This window comes from Oncorhynchus gorbuscha, linkage group LG21, assembly GCF_021184085.1.
Source record: "Oncorhynchus gorbuscha isolate QuinsamMale2020 ecotype Even-year linkage group LG21, OgorEven_v1.0, whole genome shotgun sequence".
Classification (NCBI taxonomy): Eukaryota; Metazoa; Chordata; class Actinopteri; order Salmoniformes; family Salmonidae; genus Oncorhynchus; species Oncorhynchus gorbuscha.
The window spans coordinates 38,710,761-38,732,831 of record NC_060193.1 but is presented as its reverse complement, the minus strand read 5'-3'; the positions used below and the strand labels follow the sequence as shown (position 1 = coordinate 38,732,831).

General features: G+C 43.7%; 1 protein-coding gene across 1 annotated transcript in view; it reads left to right on the top strand.

The window, feature by feature from the left end:
- The window catches only part of LOC124008744 (uncharacterized protein C20orf85-like), a 31,558-nt gene extending 10,723 nt beyond the window's left edge, over positions 1-20,835 (top strand). The window contains exon 4 of the mRNA XM_046320267.1: positions 19,457-20,835. Within this exon, the coding sequence (XP_046176223.1) occupies positions 19,457-19,612 (156 nt within the window). The 3' untranslated portion in view covers positions 19,613-20,835. The remainder of the gene's footprint in view (positions 1-19,456) is intronic.
- Positions 20,836-22,071: the final 1,236 nt, after the last annotated feature.

Genomic DNA, 22,071 nt, shown 5'->3' with positions numbered 1-22,071 from the left:
GGTCGTCCCGTACTGGTGGTCTCAGGAAATTGAGCCTTGTTGGTCTCAGGTTGTTGGTCCAACTGCCACTCTGGGGAACGTTCCAATGTCCTGTCCTGCTCGTTTAAGCATTGATCCATGTCCACGGATGGAACTGGAATTCGATTTCGGATCTGATCCATGTCTCCTTAGTCTTTGTCCACTTCCGATGATCACAGTATTTGATACTGGTCCTGAGCAATCCTCACTTGTAGCTGGCATCCATTTGTGACCAAACCCATAGTTTCTTGTGCAGACATCGTCTCCAGGTGAGAAACTTCTTAGTTTGGCTCTGTTGTCATGATTACGTTTTTGATTCCATTGCTTTTGTTGTATTTTCACTTTCAAGTCTGGCCCGATGAGATCCAAGTTTGACCTTAACCTCCTTGACATCAGCATTTCTTCAGGTGACAATCAAATTGTAGCTTGACGAGTGAACCCGTAGCTAAACAAGAATCTTGACACCTTTGCATCTTCCTCATCCAAGGTCAGAACTGCACATTCTGCTAATCCATTTGAAGATGGGTGAAAAGGGGCAAACGTTACATGCTGAATTCCATTTTGTTTCATGAAACTTGTGAATTACGTTCTTGTAAAACAATTAGCATTGCCGCCAACCAACATTTTAGGCAATCCCATGGCACTGAAACGTTGTCTCAACTTCTCAATTGTAGCGTTCTATGTTGTTGTGTTCATGGGGTAAACATCCATCCATTTTGAATGAGAATCAATCAGCACAAGGAACATTTTCCCTAGGAAGGGTCCAGCGTAGTCCACATGTAGTCGTGTCCATGTTTTTTCCAGCCATCCCATGGATGTAATGGTGCGGTGACTTCCTGTTACTCTGACAATCTGCACACCGGCTAACCTCATTTTCCACATCCTGGTCCGTCTTTGGCCACCAGACGTATGACCTCGCTAGGCCTTTCATTCTCAACATACCTGGATGCGACAACTGCAGTAGTTGCCTTTTTGGTGGGATAACTACTCTTGAACCCCACAGAACACACTCATCTTGAACACTCAAGGCCAAGCGGCGAGCGTAGTAAGGCATGATCTGAAGCTCTGTCAATGTAGGCCAACCTCTCAGGATAAAGTCATGCACTTGTGATAGCATCACATCCTTTGAAGTCCATTGCCTGATTTGTGCCGTGTTCACCGGTGCATCATCCAACACATTGATCATCAAAACCTGGTAATTTTCTTCTTCTAGAGCGATGATTTGTAGAACGGGCAGCCTATTCAGAGCATCAGCATTCCCATGGTATCCCATGGTATCTACCTGGCTTGTAGATTATTCTGTACTTGTAGGCCCGAGACACACACCCGTTGAACTCTTGGCTTTTGTTCATGGAACAGATAGATCAGAGGCTTATCGTCGGTCACAATAGTGAATGTTTTCCCGTATAAGTACTTGTGGAATCTTTGTCTTCCGAATATGACAGCCAGTCCTTCCTTGTCCAGCTGGGAGTACTTTTTGTCCACTGACGACAATGTTCTGTACATGAACCCGATAGGTTCCTCTGCACCATTCTCCTTCCGGTGTGATACCCGCCCCCACACCATACGATGAGGTGTCACACAATAAGATGAGGTCTCCAGGCCACATCCTTCCTTATTAACAGTTGATGCATTGGAGCTAAGAGGGCATAGAGGTTAGGGAGGAAGCAATTGTAATAGTTCAGTAAGCCTAGATAGGCTTTCAGCTCTGTAACGCTTGTCAGAAATGGAGCTTCCACAACAGCCCTCACTTTAGCTTTGACAGCGTGTAACCCCATCCACCTTGTGACCCAGGTACTGCACTTCATCAGCTAACGGTGTACACTTGCACCTCTTCGGCCGGAGACCGGCCTCTTCCATCCTCCTCAAAATTTCACCCGAGTTTCTGAGATGCTCCTCCTTCGTGACTCCCGTGACCAGAATGTAGTTGAGGTAAACCGCTACCTTTGCTATCCCCTGCAGAACTCCATCCATGCTTCTTTGGAAGATAGCTGGTGCGGAAGACACCCTGAAAGGTAAGCGTTTATAGGTAATCATCCCTATGTGGGTGTTTATGGTCATGTACTTCTGTGAAGCTTCATCTATTTGCACTTGATGATATACGTGACTCATGTCCAGTTTTGTAAACTGTTGCCCTCCGGTTAACGTTGAAAGCAAATACACTTTGGGTATGGGGTACTGCTCCAGTGATGAAACTCCATTTACAGTCAGCTTGTAGTCACCACATAATCTGATGGAACCATCTGGTTTGAGTATGGGAACAACTGGTGCTGCCCACTCAGAGAATTTGACAGGAATAATGATATGCTCTGTCAATTTCGACATCCACTTTAGGCATCATAGCATATCAACTGATCTTGGCCTATAGAATCTAGGAGTAGCATCTGCAGAAACATGAATGGTAGCCTGGACCCAATTTAATGTCCCTATCTCTTCTTTGAAAACATGCTCATGATTTGAAAGCACCTGCTGCAGTGTCAATGTCTCTGTAGTGATATGTTTGATTTCATCCCAGTTCAAGATGGTATCGACAGATAGGGCAGCTCTACATCTAGCTTCGAAGCAACTTTGCAGTATTTTTTTTTTTGTATGTTATTCAAGCATTTCGCTACACCCGCAATAACATCTGCTAAACATGTGTATGTAACAAATAAAATATTATTTTATGTCCTCCAACCACCCTCTCCCTAGTAAGCTGGGAACTGTACCTTTCATTAATAAGCGAGGCAGACTTTTCTTTTGTCCTTGATATTCCACTTGAACGTCAGCAACTCCAATCAGTGATTTTCATCCTTGTGTACGTTTTGAGTTAATGGGGGGTGTCCCTCAGTTTAGGCACTTCACCTTTTTCAATTTCTCATTGAATTGGGAACTGTTCAGTGTGACGCTACATCCTGTGTGTAGTGTCTTAGCTCTTATTACTTGTTTATATAATAAGACTGAATACAATAAACTGAACCGGAGTTTCACATTTACTAAAACGAGTTAGTACCAGAATAACATAGAACAACACTGCGCATGACCAAGGGTGCTCCATTCTTAAAGGGGACATCAGTAATTAACATAACATAACATTCCTTCTCTTATACATTCAGAGTTACTTTTACCAAACCACAACTGAAACATTTCCCAGAACTTGTTGTAGTTATTTTGCATCTTTTAATTTGAACTTGAACAGTTTGTTTTTGTTTGTTTGTTTGTTTATAAGTCCAGTCTGTCTGGTGGACGGTGCCTTCGTTCTGGGTAGCGCCTTGGATTGTCTGGAGGCTCCTGAACATCCTCAGTGTGTGCTTGCTGCATTAAGTCGCTCTGGATAAGAGCGTCTGCTAAATGACTTAAATGTAAATGTAAATGTTATAGCTTCTGCTATAGCAGCAACACGTTCCGCTTTTTCAGCCTAGGGTATCTTTACTGCCCCACTGACCTCTACAGTTCCCTGTGTGTCACTCTCAGGAGCTCTCTGTGCCTGTTCTCTCTCGATTGTTGTGCTGTTTTCCGTGGAATGCATTTGGTTAATGTGACGCTGCCACATTATGTCTGGGCCCCGTTTGTGTGTGTACGGTCCCTCTTGTCCATTTCCCTCCCCTTCTGTGGTCTCGCAACATCACTTCCTGTTCTGTTTGGAGATGGCGCTCCTGGCCACCGGAGAGCATCTTGGCTTGTTTGTTCAGCACGTCATTACGCCTGTTTGGCTTCATGATGTCCAGCTGTGTGCGGAGAGGCCTCCCGAACATCAGTGCGGCTGGGCTTTCATTTGTAGTGGCATGTGGGGTGTTTCGGTAGGAGGCCATGAACTTGGCTAGTTTTGTTTGCAAAGTCCCTTCATCTCGTTATGCTGCACGGAGTCCTTGATTTAAGGTTTGCACAAAGTGTTCTGCCAGCCCATTGGTGGCAGGGTGGTGCGGAGCTGAGGTTGAATGTTTGATTCCATTTACTGACATGAATCTTGTAAACTCGTCACTTACAAAAGCTTGTGCATTGTCACTTACCAGCTGCAGCGGCAATCCGAAGCGTGCAAACGTTGTTCTGAGACACTCTATCGTCTGAGCTGAGGTGGAGGAGTCAGTGCAAAACACCTCTGGCCATTTGGAATTGGCATCAACTATAACCAGAAACATATGCTTTTCAAAGGGACCAGCGTAGTCCACATGAATTCTCTGCCATGGCTCTGTGGGCCATTCCCATGGGTGGACTGGGACAGGAGCAGGCATGTGAAGGGTTTCCAAACATCCGCTACAGTTCTTCACCATGTTTTCTATCTGTTGATCCAGACCGGGCCACCAGAAGTGGCTCCTTGCGAGCAGCTTCATTTTGACAATTCCAACATGACCTTCATGTAGTTGGCATTTCTGGGGTATCATGAATCTCATACCCCACATCAAACATCCTTGGTACATTGTAATTTCGTTTCTCCGCTGGAAATACGGAGTCAGCTCCTTTCTGCCAGTAGCTGTCCATCCTGACATGGTGTAGGTGTATACTTTTGACAAGGTCACATCTTTACTTGTTTCCTGTTTGATAACTGTGCTTGTGACTGGTAGTGCCTCAAGCTGAGTGACATGGAAAATGTCCACAGCATCCATACTCCTTTGTCTTTCTCTTGTACACGGCAGTCTGGATAATCCATCTGCATGTGTGGAGGGACGAGGGCTTAAACTCAATGTCATACATATGACTGGCAAGGAACAAGGCGTATCGCTGTAACCTGTCCGCTGTCATTGCCGGAATGCCTTTCTGGTGATCCGTAACCAGGGTGAAACGCTTGCCATATAGGTATGCGTGGAATTTCTTGATTCTCCACACTAGCGCCAGTGCTTCTTTGTCGATTTGTGAGTAGTTTTTCTCTACATTATTCAATGTTCGTGACGCAAATGCAACTGGCCTCTGACCTATCTTTCAGTGTGTGTGAAAGGACGGCCCCTATGCCATAAGGGGACGCATCACAAGCCAACTTCACTGGCAGTTTGGAGTCGTAGTGCATCAGGACCTGTTCAGATGTGATGAGCCATCTTGCCTCAAGAAACGCATATTCACACCGTTCTGTCCCCCGCCATGTCCTATTCTTTTCCAGGAGCTGATTTAGTGTCTGGATTACTGCTGAAAGGTTTGGGAGGAATCATTTGTAGTAATTGATCAGTCCCGTAAAATACCTCACTTCTGTGATATTTTGTGGTTGTGGTTGTGGTGCTGCACCACTGCATCGATTTTGTCCTGTGTTTTGTGCAATCCATTTCAGTCAATTTCATGTCCACAGAAGACAGTCTTGTCTTTGAATAACTCACACAATCTGTAAATTTGCCTGTAGACCATGCTCTTTCAGTCTTTTCAGGACCTCTTCCAGGTAAGCCAGGTGCTCTTCGTCGGTGCGTCCTGTTATGATCATGTCATCCAGGATACACTGGGTTCCTGGAATTCCTTGCAAAATCTGGTCAATAGTTTGTTGCCAAATGGCTGGGGCTGATTGTCATGTTTTGTCTTATATTGTCTTGTCATTTTGCTTTTCCTTCTGTTCGTTTTCCCCCTGCTGGTCTTTTTAGGTTCGTTCCCCTTTTTCTCTCTCCCTCTCTCTCTCTCTTCTCTCTATCGTTCCGTTCCTGCTCCCAGCTGTTCCTATTCCCCTAATCAATCATTTAGTCTTCCCACACCTGTTCCCTATCTTTTCCCCTGATTAGAGTCCCTATTTCTCCCCTTGTTTTCCGTTTCTGCCCTGTCGGATCCTTGTCTATTGTTCACCGTGCTGTGTCTTTGTATCGCCCTGTCGTGTCGTGTTTCCCTCAGATGCTGTGTGGTGAGCAGGTGTCTGAGTCTGCTACGGTCAAGTGCCTTCCCGAGGCAACCTGCAGTTTATTATCGAGTCTCCAGTCAGTTCTCGTGATTACGAGTGAAATTGTTTTTATGCTTTATTTACCGCTCCGATTTGTCTAGGAGTATTGCTATTTCCTTTAACTGGATTAAAGACTCTGTTTTCGCCAAGTCGCTTTTGGGTCCTCATTCACCTGCATAACACTGATGCAATACCAAAAACCAGGCGGCTATACCTGTATTGACCTTTGTGTGTGTTTATTGTCAGGTACTGTTTGGAGCTCTCTTCAACCGGTAGCTGCAGGTATGCCTGTTTCAGATCGATTATACTGAAGTGTTTCCCACCAGCTGGTGCAGCAAAGATGTCATCCAGACGTGGTAGGGGGTATTGGTCCACATGCAACATTTAATTCACATTTACCTTGAAGTCCCCACACCTTCTAACAGACCCGTCTTTCTTTACAATAGGAAATATGGGTGTGGCCCTTTCGCTTCTGTCCACTTTCATCAGGATCCCTGTATCCTGCAAGTGATTGATTTCCTCTTCCACCTTTGGTCTCAGGGAGTATGGAACAGATCTGGCTTTGCAAAATTTGGGGGTTGCATCATCTCTCAGTACAAGTTTTGCTGTGAAGCCTTTTACTGTTCCCATCTGATCACTGAAAACTGTTGTATTTCTTCAGAAAGTGTTCCAGTGTTTGTTCTGTGCCTTTCCCTTTGGACTGGAACGTGTGGAGAATTTTCAAATCACACCAGTTCAGCATTGTTTTTGAAAGCCATTCCCTGCCAAATAATGTGGGGGCAGTTCCAGGCTGGTACCGGAGTTTGTAAATATTTTACAAAGGGCATTGTCATGTGTAATGACTCATATGCAGAGATGGTGTTCGTTCTTGGTTTGTAACACAGGGAAAGGCACATTAGATTGATATAATGGTAATTTTCAGCCTCTTCTGACCATGACTTGTTTCAATTCGGCCCCGTCAGATCCCTATTTTCCCGATGCAAGCCATTCTCTTTACCTCCGGCTCCACGGGTCTATTGTTGCCAAAGCCATTTTCTGATTCTCTCTCCCCTCACACAGTCAATCATTTCCCCTACCCGTATCCAGGGAATCAATCCTTCAGAACCTTCCACAGCTTACTTGAGTCTCACATCCAGCGTTGCACGTCAAACACTCACGCCAAACACTCCGTTGAATTTGTGGCAAACAAATCCAACGCAGTCATCCATTGTCATCCTCGTCACCAAATACTGTATGTAGTATTTTAGGATGCTTCTTAGATTGATGACATCGGACACGCAAGTACGTTTTAGTATTAATTGTTGAATTTAATCACTTTTAAAAATCTTTGTATATACAGTACCAGTCAAAAATTTTGGACACACCTACTCATTCAAGGGTTTTTCTTTATTTAAAAAAAAACTATTTTCTACATTGTACAATAATAGTGAAGACATCAAAACGATGAAATAACACATGGAATCATGTAGTAACAAAAGAAGTTTTAAACAAATCTTTATTTGATATTTTAGATTCTTCAAAGTAGCCACCAGCCTTGATGACAGCTTTGCACACTCTTGGCATTCTCTCAACCATCTTCACCTGGAATGCTTTTCTAACAGTCTTCAAAGAGTTGCCACATATGCTGAGCACTTGTTGCCTGCTTTTCCTTCACTCTGCGGTCCAACTCAACCCAAACCATCTCAATTGGGTTGGGGTCGGTGATAGTAGAGGCCAGGTGTTCTGAAGCAGCACTCCATCACTCTCCTTCTTGGTCAATTAGCCCTTACACAGCCTGGAAGTGTGTTTTGGGGTCATTGTCCTGTTGTAAAACAAATCATAGTCCCACTAAGCGCAAACCAGATGGGATGGCGTATCGCTGCAGAATGTTGTGGTAGCCATGCTGGTTAGGTGTGCCTTGAATTCTAAATAAATCAGACAGTGTCGCCAGCAAAGCACCATCACACCACCTCCTCCATGCTTCACGGTGGGAACCACGCATGCAGAGATCATCCGTTCACCTACTCTGCATCTCACAAAGACACAGCGGATGGAACCAAAAATCTCAAAGTTGACTCATCAGACCAAAGGCCAGATTTTCACCGGTCTAATGTCCATTCCTAATTTTTCTTGGCAGACACAGATGTGTCTGTTACTTGAACTCTGTGAAGCATTTATTTGGGCTGCAATCTGAGGTGCAGTTAACTAATGGACTTATGCTCTGCAGCAGAGGTAACTCTGGGTCTTACTTTCCTGTGGCAATCCTCGTGAGAGCCAGTTTCATCATAGCTCTTGATGGTTTTTGCGACTGCACTTGGTGAAACTTTCAAAGTGCTTGAAATTTTTTTGGATTGACTGACCATGTCTTTAAGTAATGATGGACTGTCGTTTCTCTTTGCTTATTTTAGCTGTTCTTTTACCAAATAGGGCTATCCTCTGCATACCACCACTACCTTGTCACAACACAGCTGATTGGCTCAAACGCGTTAAGAAATTCACTTTTATGAAGGTGTGCCTCCAGTCACCTGGAAATGCCTTCCAGGTGACAACCTCATGACGCTGGTTGAGAGAATGCCAAGAGTGTGCAAACCTGTCATCAAGGCAAAGGGTGGCTAAAAATGTCAAATATATTTTGATTTGTTTTAACACTTTTTTTTGGCTACTACATTATGTGTTATTTCATAGTTTTGATGTCTTCACTATTATTCTACAATGTAGAAAATTGTCAAAATAAAAAATCCCTGGCATGAGTAGGTGTGTCCAAACTTTTGACTGGTACTGTAGTCATTAAGTATGTAGTATACAGTAGATTAGTATGTGTATTCAAACACAGCTACTGTGTTTAACTCCATTGTACCAATTAATTGTTCATCTGAATCTCGGCTAATGCATTCACAGATCCTTTCATTTTTTCAGTTTCCTGTTGTGACTGTTTTTTGCTTTCATGACAAATTACATTTTCAAAATGGCAGTTGTCTCCTCTGTCACACCTGTTTCATTTTTCGGCCACACAGGTGCGCGCTGTAACTTATGCAGGGAAGTTTGTGATAGGTCTGTTTTTATTTTACTTTGCAACTCAATTGCATCTTTGGTCGCGATTTCCATAGCTAAAGCAATTTGAACAGCCTTTGCAAAAGTTAGATCTGATTCTGTGTGAAAACATTTCAAACTCAACAACACTGGTACTCTCTTGTTATCAGCAATGGGCAGTAGCGTAGGCTAGTGGTTAGAGCATTGGAGTAGTAACTGAAATGTTGCAAGATCGAATCCCTGAGCTGACAAGGTACAAAATCTGTCATTCTGCCCCTGAACAAGGCAGTTAACCCACCATTCCAAAGCTGTCATTGAAAATAAGAATTTGTTCTTAATTAACTGACTTGCCTAGTGAAGGTCAAATAAAATGACGTTTGCAATGAAGTACTGTTCCAGTCGTTCAATGTAAGTTGCCAAGTTCTACTTCATAACTTTCAGACCGTCAGTATGGTTGAAAGTATGGATTATATCCCTCGCTCTCTGCTCAGGTCGAGTAATAATAACAACATGTCGGTGACGTGACAGTGTGGGAGGACATGCCCGCAGTTCATATAAAACAGTGTGTGAGTCTCTTATTTGTTCTCGCAAAGTTAGCTTAGCCATATTGCACAAGGTGACTGCTCCGCTGGTCCCGTTTTTCAGATTGCATCTTCCCAGGTCCTGGTAGGGTAAGCTAAACTCAGTAGTTGTGTGTCAGACTGACAGTGTGTACTGTCAGTCTGTCACCAACAGTCAGAGCGTGAAATTCGCCATCCAAGGCTGTGTGACAGCTCTCCCTTACCTACCTTTCCCTTTTATCAGAAGATATTGAGGCTTCATTGTCTTATGCTGATTTAGCCCACCAGCTAGTGTGTGTGTTGGCCACCATACTCCGGGGCTAACCTTGTCAAGATATTTTCCAATGCTGTGCTCATTATCGAGGCCGCAGGGCACTAGTCATCCTTCAACTATTTAAAACTCGAACGAGTCACTTCCCTAGAATCAGATCTAGGAAGATTGTTAGCCTAGTCAGCTAATGTTTTATGACGTGAGATTTGGATTGCCTCCCCTAGGCATCCCTCTCCTCTGGTATTACTAGCATGCTACAAGCTAGCTACCCAGTTTACTAACTCAACCTAGCTGCCACTGTGTGTCATCAGCTAGTTTACCAACTCCATATAGCTGCCACTGTGTGTTGTCAACTTGGCTTACCAAACGGCAGCCATTTGTGCGTGTTTTCACATAAATAAGCCTAGGTTTACCTAGGTTACCTCCTACTCCAGCCCGGTGGTCATAGCTAGGCTCATCCAAAATCGTTTTTTTGGGTGCAGTACAGCTCCCACCAGGTTAGTGTTGCTCTCTACCCTTACTTGTATTATGGTAGCTGTTGTATACAGTCTTTGGTTACTATTATATTAGTTAATTTGATGAATCAGTGTATTGCATAAGATATATTTTATCATTTATTTTCGACACATTCTGAACTGAGAGAACACCGCATCACCATTATAGTGGGCATACATGGCTGCTCCACCTGTGGAGCTGAACTACAAGTAGAAGATGGTCATGACCTGTGCCCTGCCTGCTTAGGCATTTGCCACCTGCTTGAGGCCCTTTCTGACCCCTGCGTTGACTGCGCCATCCTGCCTGTGAAGGTGGGGGAAGCGTGGCTGGTTTCACAGATAACATACCAGCGTCCGGCATTGTTTGCTAGGACCCACCCAGGGCAACCAAAAGAGGGATAGGCACAAAACCGATGGCGCCAACCTGGTGAAGTTTATTTTAAATAAATAAGGTCCATTCCATATCCTCTGAGAGAGCAGCAAAAAAAGTATTTTGCGTTCCTTCAAGCCCCATGAGTCAGGGCCCTCTAGCAGAGGACTCAGGTAGCTGGGATGATGACCTGTCTACTTGGGAATCCAACCAGCACTTTTTTTTTTACCTTTATTTAACTAGGCAAGTCAGTTAAGAACAAATTCTTATATTCAATGATGGCCTAGGAACAGAGTGTTAACTGCCTGTTCAGGAGCAGAACGACAGATTTGTACCTTGTCAGCTCGGGGTTTTGAACTTGCAACCATCCTTTTACTAGTCCAACGCTCTAACCACTAGGCTACCCTGCTGCCCCAAGTGGCCAGGATGATGACACACCCAACATGGTGAAGGAGGTGCCAACCAGTGTTGTGGACCCATTCAGTCTCAACACTAAAGATGGGTCAGGAGTCATTCCGAGGCTCTGGGTCAGACAGAGCCAGAAGGAAGCTGGTCGCCTGGTCCTGCTTGTGGCCTTTGCTAGGGTAGAGCTTGATTACCCTAAAGCCAAACCCCCTGCAGCTAACCCATTCTTTAAGAAGGCCCCGGCAGCTACACCATTCAGTGTGCCACCTTCAAAGGCTTTTTTCACAGAGCTTCGGAGATGCTGTGCCGACCCGTGGGCCCTTGCCCACCACGGCAAGGACAGTAAGACACTATCTGCCATGCGCGGTGCAAAACAACATGGTCTGGACCATATGCCTAAGGTGGAAGGCATAGCAAGGCTAATGCTCTCCCCAGGCGAAGCCCTGAAAGATGACTCCAGACCTCAGTGCAGGGCCCAGGATGAGCTACCGTCATGGGCCTATGACATATCGGTTCGCATTGGGAACCCCCTCTTAGTGCTCAAGCTAGCACAGAACAGGATGCTTCACCCGGAGCACGCAGACCTGGACCTCTGCAATGTATCTCTTCAAGCGTTTGCATTCATGACCAGAGAGCTGGGCAGACTAATGTCCACCCTTGTTGAGATTCCCTGAGCTCCCTCCACCTACAAGGGATCAAGATCCTTCCTCACCTCGACGACTGGATCATCTGCGCCGCCACTCGCGGCCGAGGGTACAGCGCTGACACTGAACCACGTCACCGCACTGGGTGTTACCGTGAACAACGAAAAGGTCAACTTCACACCAAACCAACAGGTCACCTTTATTGGTATGGCTCTGAACTCCCGCACGTTGAGGGCATGTATAACACCTCAGCGTATGGACAGTATTCTTCTGCAAAATTTCAGTTCAATGCATTAGTGAAGGTACAAACATTCCAACAACTGATGAGCATGCTCACAGTGGCCTCTGCGGTGACACCGTTAGGCCTGCTGTCTTTAAGTTCAATGACCTGCCCTTGGAATCCAAGCGGTACAGAAACACCAAAAGACTGATGACAAGGGCATGCTACATTATTCTGTGGCCGTGGAGGAAGAGAGCCTACCTGACTACAGGTGTCCCTCTCGGATCAATTCTGGCAAGGTGGGAGGTAGTGACAACTGACACTTCGCTAACAGGCTGAGGAGCAGTGGGGCAATACAGGTCTGTACGAGGAGACTGGTGCCCCTGCTGGAGGAAAGAGCACATCAACATATTAGAACTCAAGACATTTTAGTCCCTTAATCACTTTCTGCTGGTTCTCAAACACAAATGTCCTGATACGACAATACATCGACGGTGTTCCACATCAACCATCAAAGGGGAACGAGGTCTGTACGGTCCCTAACAGGTGGTCCAACAACTCTTGATATTAGCCCAACCACATCTGGCCTCCCTACAAGCCATTAATCTCCCAGGCAAGGTGAACAAGGTGGTAGACTTACAAATGTAACTATGGTTCTACGAATACCTGGAAGACCATCAGTACTTTCCTGTCACTGAATCGATTGGGCGAGAAGATGCTCTGAGATTTATATCAACCGCGGGGCACGGCCTCGCACGCTGTCACGTCACCGGCGTGACTTTGTTGTTATTATTAATCGACCTGCGGGGAGCGCGAGGGATATAATCCATACTTTAATCAACAATACTGATGGTCTTTCAGGTTACATTCGTAACTTCCGTTTTCTTGCGTGTCATCAAACATCTATTTTTACGATGCTAGCCATTCTCTTTACCTCATCTCGTTCTTGTCAGCACTTCCCTTGTTGTCACTGCTTGCTAGCTGCTGTGCTACAGGGGTCAAAATCTTCCTCTCTTTCTACGAGCTCCATCTGCATTCGTGATGCACACTGTAGGTAATTATCCTCGTCGACATTGTAGTGTCTTAGCTCTTGTTACTAATAGATACAATAAGAAAGACTCCGAATACAAGGAAGTGAACTGGAGCTTCACATTTACTAAAGCTAGTTAATACAAGAATAACAGAGCAACACTGTGCTCTGTTCTTAAAGGGGACATCAGTAATTATCATAACAGAAGGGGTGGTTGTTTTTTGAAATTCAACATCTACAGCCTGCTAACGCTGGCAATCAGTTCGCCACTCATACTTTTCCAATGTACTTCTCCAGACTCTCGAGAACAATGTGACTAAGGCCTGGAAACAAAGGCTATGTTTCGAGTTACCATTAGGAACTGAATGATGACTGGTGTCATTTTCTTTCCAAGGGAGTAGATAAGACTAATCCTGATTAAGGAAAATCATAAATGAATCATGAAAAACTGAGTGAGAAAGTTACAAAGGATACAACAAAACATGCTAACCTCACTATGACCAATAACAAATGATTTTCATTAATGATTATCCATAATCATTCACATTAATGGACAAGTGTTCAGTAGCAGTAGATTTTTGATGTTATAGGGCTTTTTGCTTCCACTAGTCCTGGGGCCCTTGGTAAAACATGAATCTGCAGGTCATGGGCGACCCTATGCTGCCCCACGTATCGTATAGTGTTTTCAATTTGAATGAAAACAAGGGAGTTGAGCCCAGAGTTGCATTGGGCTGGCCTTCTGGTCAAATCAAATTTATTTATATAGCCCTTCTTACATCAGCTGATATCTCAAAGTGCTGTACAGAAACCCAGCCTAAAACCCCAAACAGCAAGCAATGCAGGTGTAGAAGCACGGTGGCTAGGAAAAACTCCCTAGAAAGGCCAAAACCTAGGAAGAAACCTAGAGGAACCAGGCTATGAGGGGTGGCCAGTCCTCTTCTGGCTGTGCCGGGTGGAGATTATAACAGAACATGGCCAAGATGCTCAAATGTCCATAAATGACTAGCATGGTCAAATAATAATAATCACAGTAGTTGTCGAGGGTGCAGCTTTTCATAGCCAATCATTAAGAGTATCTCTACAGCTCCTGCTCTATCTAGAGAGTTGAAAAACGCAGGTCTGGGACAGGTAGCACGTCCAGTGAACAGGTCAGCGTTCCATAGCCGCAGGCAGAACAGTTGAAACTGGAGCAGCAGCACGGCCAGGTGGACCGGGGACAGCAAGGAGTCATCATGCCAGGTAGTGCTGAGGCATGGTCCTAGGGCTCAGGTCCTCTGAGAGAGAGGAAGAAATAAAGAAATAAAGAAAGAGAGAAATACAGATAGCATACTTAGATTCACACAGGACACTGGATAAGACAGGAGAAATACTCCAGATATAACAAACTGACCCTTGCCCCCCGACACAAACTACTGCAGCATAAATACTGGAGGCTGAGACAAGAGGGGTCCAGAGACACTGTGGCCCAATCCAATGATAACCCCGGACGGGGCCAAACAGGTAGGATATAACCCCACCCACTTTGCCAAAGCACAGCCCCCACACCACTAGAGGGATATCTTCAACCACCAACTTACCATCCTGAGACAAGGCCGAGTATAGCCCACAAAGATCTCCGCCACGGCACAACCCAAGGGGGGGGGCGCCAACCCAGACAGGAAGATCACGTCAGTCACTCAACCCACTCAAGTGACGCACCCCTCCTAGGGACGGCATGGAAGAGCACCAGTAAGCCAGTGACTCAGCCCCTGTAATGGGGTTAGAGGCAGAGAATCCCAGTGGAGAGGGGAACTGGCCAGGCAGAGACAGCAAGGGCAGTTCGTTGCTCCAGAGCCTTTCCGTTCACCTTCACACTCCTGGGCCAGACTGCACTCAATCGTACGACCTACTGAAGAGATGAGTCTTCAGTAAAGACTTAAAGGTTGAGACCGAGTCTGCGTCTCTCACATGGGTAGGCAGACCATTACATAAAAATTGAGCTCTATAGGAGAAAGCCCTTCCTCTAGCTGTTTGCTTTGAAATTCTAGGGACAATTAGGAGGTCTGCGTCTTGTGACCGTAACGTACATGTAGGTATGTACGGCAGGACCAAATCGAAAAGATATGTAAGTGCAAGCCCATATAATGCTTTGTAGGTTAGCAGTAAAACCTTGAAATCAGCCCTTGGCTTAACAGGAAGCCAGTGTAGGGAGGCTAGCACTGGAGTAATATGACCACATTTTTTGGTTCTTGTCAGGAGTATAGCAGCTGTATATAGCACTAACTTAAGTGCATTTAGTGCTTTATCCGGGTAGCCGGAAAGTAGAGCATTGCAGTAGTCTAACTTAGAAGTGACAAAAGCATTAATTTATTTTTCTGCATCATTTTTGGACAGAAAGTTTAAAATATTTTCAATGTTACGTAGATGGAAAAAAGCTATCCTTGGAAGAGTCTTGATATGTTCGTCAAAAGAGAGAACAGGGTCCAGAGTAACGCTGAGGTCCTTCACAGTTTTATTTGATTCAAACTGTACAACCATCAAGATTAATTGTCAGATTCTACAGAAGATCTCTTCGTTTCTTGGGAAGCATCTGTTTTGTCAGTGTTTAAAAGTAGAAAGTTTACAGCCATCCACTTCCTTATGTCTGAAACACAGGCTTCTAGCGAGGGCAATTTTGGGGCTTCACCATGTTTCATTGAAATGTACAGCTGTGTGTCATCCGCATAGCAGTGAAAGTTAACATTATGTTTTTGAATGACATCCCCAAGAGGTAAAATTAATAGTGAAAACAATAGTGGTCCTAAAACGGAACCTTGAGGAACATCGACATTTACAGTTGATTTGTCAGAGGACAAACCATTCACAGAGACAAACTGATATCTTTCCGACAGATAAGATCTAAACCATGCCAAAACTTGTCCGTGTAGACCAATTTGGTTTCCAATCTCTCCAAAAGAATGTGGTGATCGATGGTATCAAAAGCAGCACTAAGGTCTAGGAGCACGAGGACAGATGCAGAGGCTCGGTTTGACACCGTTAAAAGGTAATTTACCACCTTCACAAGTGCAGTCTCAGTGCTATGATGGGGTCTAAAACCAGACGGAAGCAGTTCGTATACATTGTTTGTCTTCAGGAAGGCAGTGAGTTGCTGCACAACAGCCTTTTCTAAAAATTTTTAGAGGAATGGAAGATTCGATATAGGCGGATAGTTTATATTTTCTGGGTCAGGGTTTCTTTTTTTCAAGATAGGCTTTATTACTGCCACTTTTAGTGAGTTTGGTACCCATCCGGTGGATAGAGAGCCGTTTATTACATACTATATCTCTTGACACAATGATGAAAATAAACCTTTAAGCTGTATACTGTACCATATTCCAACTAAACTACTGAAAGAGCTGCTTCCTGTGTTTGGCCCTCCAATGTTGAACTAAAACACTTGAGTGTCTCTCTTGATCCTAGGTCCTGGCAGAGTTGTGAGGACAAGACTCCGGACAACTGAGCTTTGTAGGAATACGCAGATTTAAAGAGGAGTCCGTAATTTGCTTTCTAATGATCATGATCTTTTCCTCGAAGAAGTTCATGAATTTATTACTGCTGAAGTGAAAGCCATCCTCTCTTGGGGAATGCTGCAACATCAAAAATAAATTCCGATTGTTCTTATTTTCCTCAATTAAGTTGGAAAAATAGGATGATCGAGCAGCAGTGAGGGCTTTTCGATACTGCATGGTACTGTCTTTCCAAGCTAGTCAGAAGACTTCCAGTTTGGTGTGGCGCCATTTTCATTACAATTTCTGGAAGCTTGCTTCAGAGCTCGGTTATTTTCTGTATACCGGGGAGCTAGTTTCTTATGACAAATGTTTTTAGGGGTGCAACTGCATCTAGGGTATTGCACAAGGTAACATTGAGTACCTCAGTTAGGTGGTTAACTGATTTTTGTCCACTGACATCCTTGGGTAGGCAGAGGGAGTCTGGAAGGGCATCAAGGAATCTTTGGGTTGTCTGAGAATTTATAGCATGACTTTTGATACTCCTTGGTTGGGGTCTGAGCAAATTATTTGTTGCGATTGCAAACGTAATAAAATGGTGGTCCGATAGCCCAGGTTTATGAGGAAAAACATTAAGATCCATAACATGTATTCATTGGACAAAATTAGGTCCAGGGTATGACTGTGACAGTGAGTAGATCCAGAGACATGTTGGACAAAACCCGCTGAGTTGATGATGGCTCCAAAAGCTTCCGAAAGTGGGTCTGTGGATTTTTCCGTGTGAATATTAAATTCACAAAAAAATGGAATATTATCTGCTATGACTGCCCTCTGGTAAACAGTGTATGATTGCTGGATGATTCGTTTTAAGTCTAATACTGCGGGTAATGGAGTCGCCAATGACTAGGGCATTCAATTTGTCAGAGCTAATGGTGGGAAGCTTCGGCGTCTCAGACCCCATAACGGGAGGAGTAGAGACCAGAGAAGGCTCTGCCTCAGACGCCAACTTGCTGCTTAATGTGGAAAACAGGTTGGAAAGTTTCTGTCAGCTTAATGAGCGACACCGGTTGACCATTCCTACAGCATTTCCCTCCAGAAGCCATGAGAAAGTTGTCCGGCTGCGGGGACCGTGCGGTGGATTTGTACTAATGTTACTATCTGTATTTACTGCTGGCACAGACGCTGTTTAATCCTTTCCTATACTGAAATGACCCTTGCCTGAAGCTGGGCTTGCAGCACAACTATCCTCACCGTAAGGCAATCGTTCTCCTGTATATTAGGAGTACAGCGACTGCAATTAGAAGGATTCACGTTAATGTTACTACTTAGCTTCGCCTGTTGGAAGTCCTGACGAACCATGTCCAGATAAAGCATCCGGAGTGAACAAGTTGAATGAAAAAAAGTTGAGTGAGGGAAAAACTAAAAATATAAACATAATTAAACATTAAAAACTGTAGAGTTGTCAGGTAGCAAAGTAAGGTTGGCAACAAAACGCACAGCAACATGTAAACAAGTCTGGTGTGTCTTTGCATAAACCCGCCTACTCGAATGACCCTGCTGTCCCAGAGGTGGAGAGGAAGTTAAAGTCACTTGCAAGCTAACATGACAGCCACCAGAAACAAACACAGAGCACACAGAGCATACATCTGCTAACTTGTTTGCAGATGTAAGCAGCGCTGGAGCGGAGCGAGTAGCAGACAGGGGAGAGGCCGCCTCTCTGCTTTTGCTGCCTCCAGCTCGGCTTTGGGGCGACAATAATCTCCAGGCTGTTCCCAGGGTCATTTCCTGTCTAGAATCTCCTCCCAAGTCCATTTCTCCAAGTAGTGCAGCCTCTCCCACTGTAGTTGCTGCTGCTCCTGCTGCTGCTGCTCCTGCTGCTGCTGCCTCGGTTGCCTCTCCTGCGGCTCCTGCCTGTTGACACGCTGCTTGGTCCGGTTGTGGTGGGTGATTCTGTAACGGTTTTCGAGGTGTGGTGAAGGAGAGTCGGACCAAAACGCAGCGTGTAGATTTCGATCCATGTTTAATCAAACAAACGCAAACACTACAAAACAATAAACGTAACGAAAACCGAAACAGCCTATACTTGTCAACTAATACAGCGACAGGAACAAAGACACTAAGGACAATCACCCACAAAACAACCAAAGAATATGGCTGCCTAAATATGGTTCCCAATCAGAGACAACGATAAACACCTGACTCTGATTGAGAACCACTCCAGACAGCCATAGACTTTGCTAGATCACCCCACTAGCTACAATCCCACTATATACCAAAACCCCAAGACAAAACACACCACAATACAAAAACCCTATGCCACACCCTGGCCTGACCCAATACATGAAGATAAACACAAAATACTTCAACCAGGGCGTGACACGGCTTTTTTGGGTACTCCAATTTTTTTCTTTTATTTTACTTGGCAAGTCAGTTAAGAACAAATTTTTATTTTCAATGACGGCCTAGGAACAGTGGGTTAACTGCCTGTTCAGGGGCAGAACGACAGATTTGTACCTTGTCAGCTCGGGAATATGAACTTGCAACCTTTCGGTTACTAGTCCAACGCTCTAACCACTAGGTTACCACTAGACAATGTCATGCATATTTTGTATTTTTTTTGTAGGGGCGCCCACAACCTGCGCATTCCTGCTTTAAGTTCAAAGGCATCATAAACTTTACCCAGTACCAGGACATTTTAGCCAAAAACCTGGTTGCTGCTGTAGGTGAGGCATTGAAAGGTATTGAAAACGGGGGTGCCAATAATTTTGACCTCTCTTTTTCAGAGAAAAAAAATATCTTGTTAAGCAAAATCTCTTTCTCTAAGGCATTGTTAGTATAAAATAATTTTCAAATTTTTTGGAGCATGCAATATACAGTAGCTCAGTATTTTTAATATAGTTTTTGCTCACCATTATCAACGGTGCCAATTATTTTTTACCTGACTGTTAGTTTCATACAATCATCAAATAAAGGTGACATTCTGTACTATCGCCTGCATATGAAACATTTGATCTCAAATCGAAACTGCTGGATTTTTTATTTTATCCTAACTGTTCAAATATAGTATTGCAAAACGTAGAGAATATGGTGCCATTTGGGATGCAGACGGAAATGCTTGGCCATGCGTGACACTGAGGTTTGTTGCAGGTGGGACCCTCTCCCCCTATTCCACAGACCACCCAGGCTCTGATTGGCTGGCGCTCAGCAGTGCCCGAGCTGCAGCTGGAGCGCTACGGAAAGGTCAAGTGTGGGAAGAAGAGCTTTTTGAAGGAGCTTGGCTGGGCTTTCGATGCCTGCATATGAGGAACTCCCCATACACCCTTGCTGCTCAATATATGACTTTCCCTTATACTCTGCTCTTGTTTGTCTTTGTGTCCCTCTGTCGAGGTTCTTGCTCCCTCATTTTTTTTGTCTCAAATACTCTAAAGTCCTCTGATATTAGCACAGTCAGCTAAAACAAATTGGGATTTGATTTAACTCAATATTGATTAATACTCAATCAATACACAATCTTAATCTGATTTTATTTACTTCTGTCTCTCTCACACTTCATTTTAACACAAATATTGCATACTATATCCAACAAAATTAGCGCAATGGGTACTTGATTTTGTTGCTCCAATGAAAATCACTTTATTATTAATAGGATATTATGTTCTTTCATTCTATATTTAATGGTGCTGTATTCCCATAAGTGTCATGTATTAGTTAAAGAGCAATCTGCAGTTCAAACAAGCTTATATTTCGGGTTCTGGTGGGGTACGACAGACGAACTAAGCTCGTGATGCCTAATAAGTCATGTTTGTCAAGAATCATTGGCCGTATATCATGAATTTGAAGTCCAAAATGGATGTAGCAATCACAGATTGCCCATTTAAGGGCCAACATTTTTATTGAAAAGATGTTGCTACAAAGTGTATATGAATTAGTGCATATTTATTTAGATGCATTTTTAGGAGGGTATAAACATTTTAATTTTAAACAATGTTTGTTCTATTTGCTAACCTTGGTATAATTTTTCAATGGCAGTAGTTAAACAAGTAATATCAATGTGCCTTATCTTGCAATTGTTTGTGTCCTAAATACCAATGAAAACAGCAGAGCAAAATAAAGTGCAATCAAAAGATTTGTTGAGCAGATTCATTCTGGCAAATGTCTTACCCATCAGGGCAACACATATGGCGATGTCAGACTGAGCTTTTAATGCAAAGCTACAGGTGCACTGACATTTAAACAGACATGCCTTTTCTCTTTATGCAATTTATTAATTCTACCTAAGGGCACAACGCATTACACACATTCCACATGTGGCCATCTACTATTATGAAGCTGTCTGGAATACAAGTCACACAGCTGTCTAACAGTAGAGGGGGATGTAATAATGACAATTATGTTGGATAAATGTCTGCTATTATTACTGAATATAGCTAGTCTGACTCAATGAATCTAGAAAAAGCTAAGGAGACTACTGATATTCTATTAGAAAAGTGTGACTTTACTGTGAATGTTATATAAATTGAGGACAACTGAAAACATGTTTGTATTCTGACTATTATTTCACCATTGAGTAACATTGGGTACATATGCATACAATGCCAAAAACATTGGTCAAGGTAGTATGATATGGCTATTGGTACATGTGCTATGATGTATTCGCAATTTGGCACACAGACAGTGTTCTTAGCAGTGTTCCCTGCTCTTAGCCTGACCACACGGTGACTCTTCCTCTCACACGTTCCCCCCAGTCTGCTAGACTGATGTGTCAGACAGACACACTAGTGGGCCTGTCCCTGCACTGACCTATCTATACAACACGCATGCCATGCACCATCTCTCCCTGCGACCCTTACCCTGAGTTAAAAAGCCACAGACACTAGTCTCTCACGTAACAACACAGACAGGCACTAAGGGGGTAGCCACAGGTCCATACATTTTCAAAGGAATAACTTGAATTTGGAAGACAACTATTTTTTTTATGTCAAAAGGTTTTGTAATTCCAGTCATATTCTTTTGTGTATGTATGTGTTTGTTACTCAGCCCTGTACCTTGAGACTATGCCCCATATAGAGTAATTGAATGCAGGTCACCTCATATTCAGATTATTTGTATTATATTTGTTGTTTATTATCTAGGCTTGCCATAACAAAAGGGTTGAATACTTATTGACTCAATAGTTAATGACTCAAAAAATGTGGCACATGTCTCCATCAAGTGGATGTACAGAAGCAGAAGTCATGATGGTACAGTATATTCTACCAGGGGCACCCCCTTTAGATAAAATGTGTTTACAATGTGTTTATTCTGTTCCGCTTTGTTTTTAATATTCTAAACTCTTCGCTTGACACATAAGTAGGTGGTTACATATAGTGTCTTCAGAAAGTATTCACACCCCTTGACTTTTTCCACATTTTGTTGTGGTACAGCCTGAATTTTAAATGGTTTAAATTAAGATTTTGTGTCACTGGCCTACACAATAGTTATTAATTGCACTTTAGATGGTGTATCAAATGCACCCACCCAGTCACTACAAAGATACAGGCGTCCTTCCTAACTCAGTTGCTGGAGAAGAAGGAAACCCCCCAGGGATTTCACCTTAAGGCCAATGGTGACTTTAAAACAGTTACAGAGTTTAATGTCTGTGTTATTAGCAAACTGCGGATGGATAAACAATATTGTAGTTACTACACAATGATAACCTAATTGACAGAGTGAAAATAAAGGTAGCCTGTAGAGAATACAAATATTCCAAAACATGCATCCTT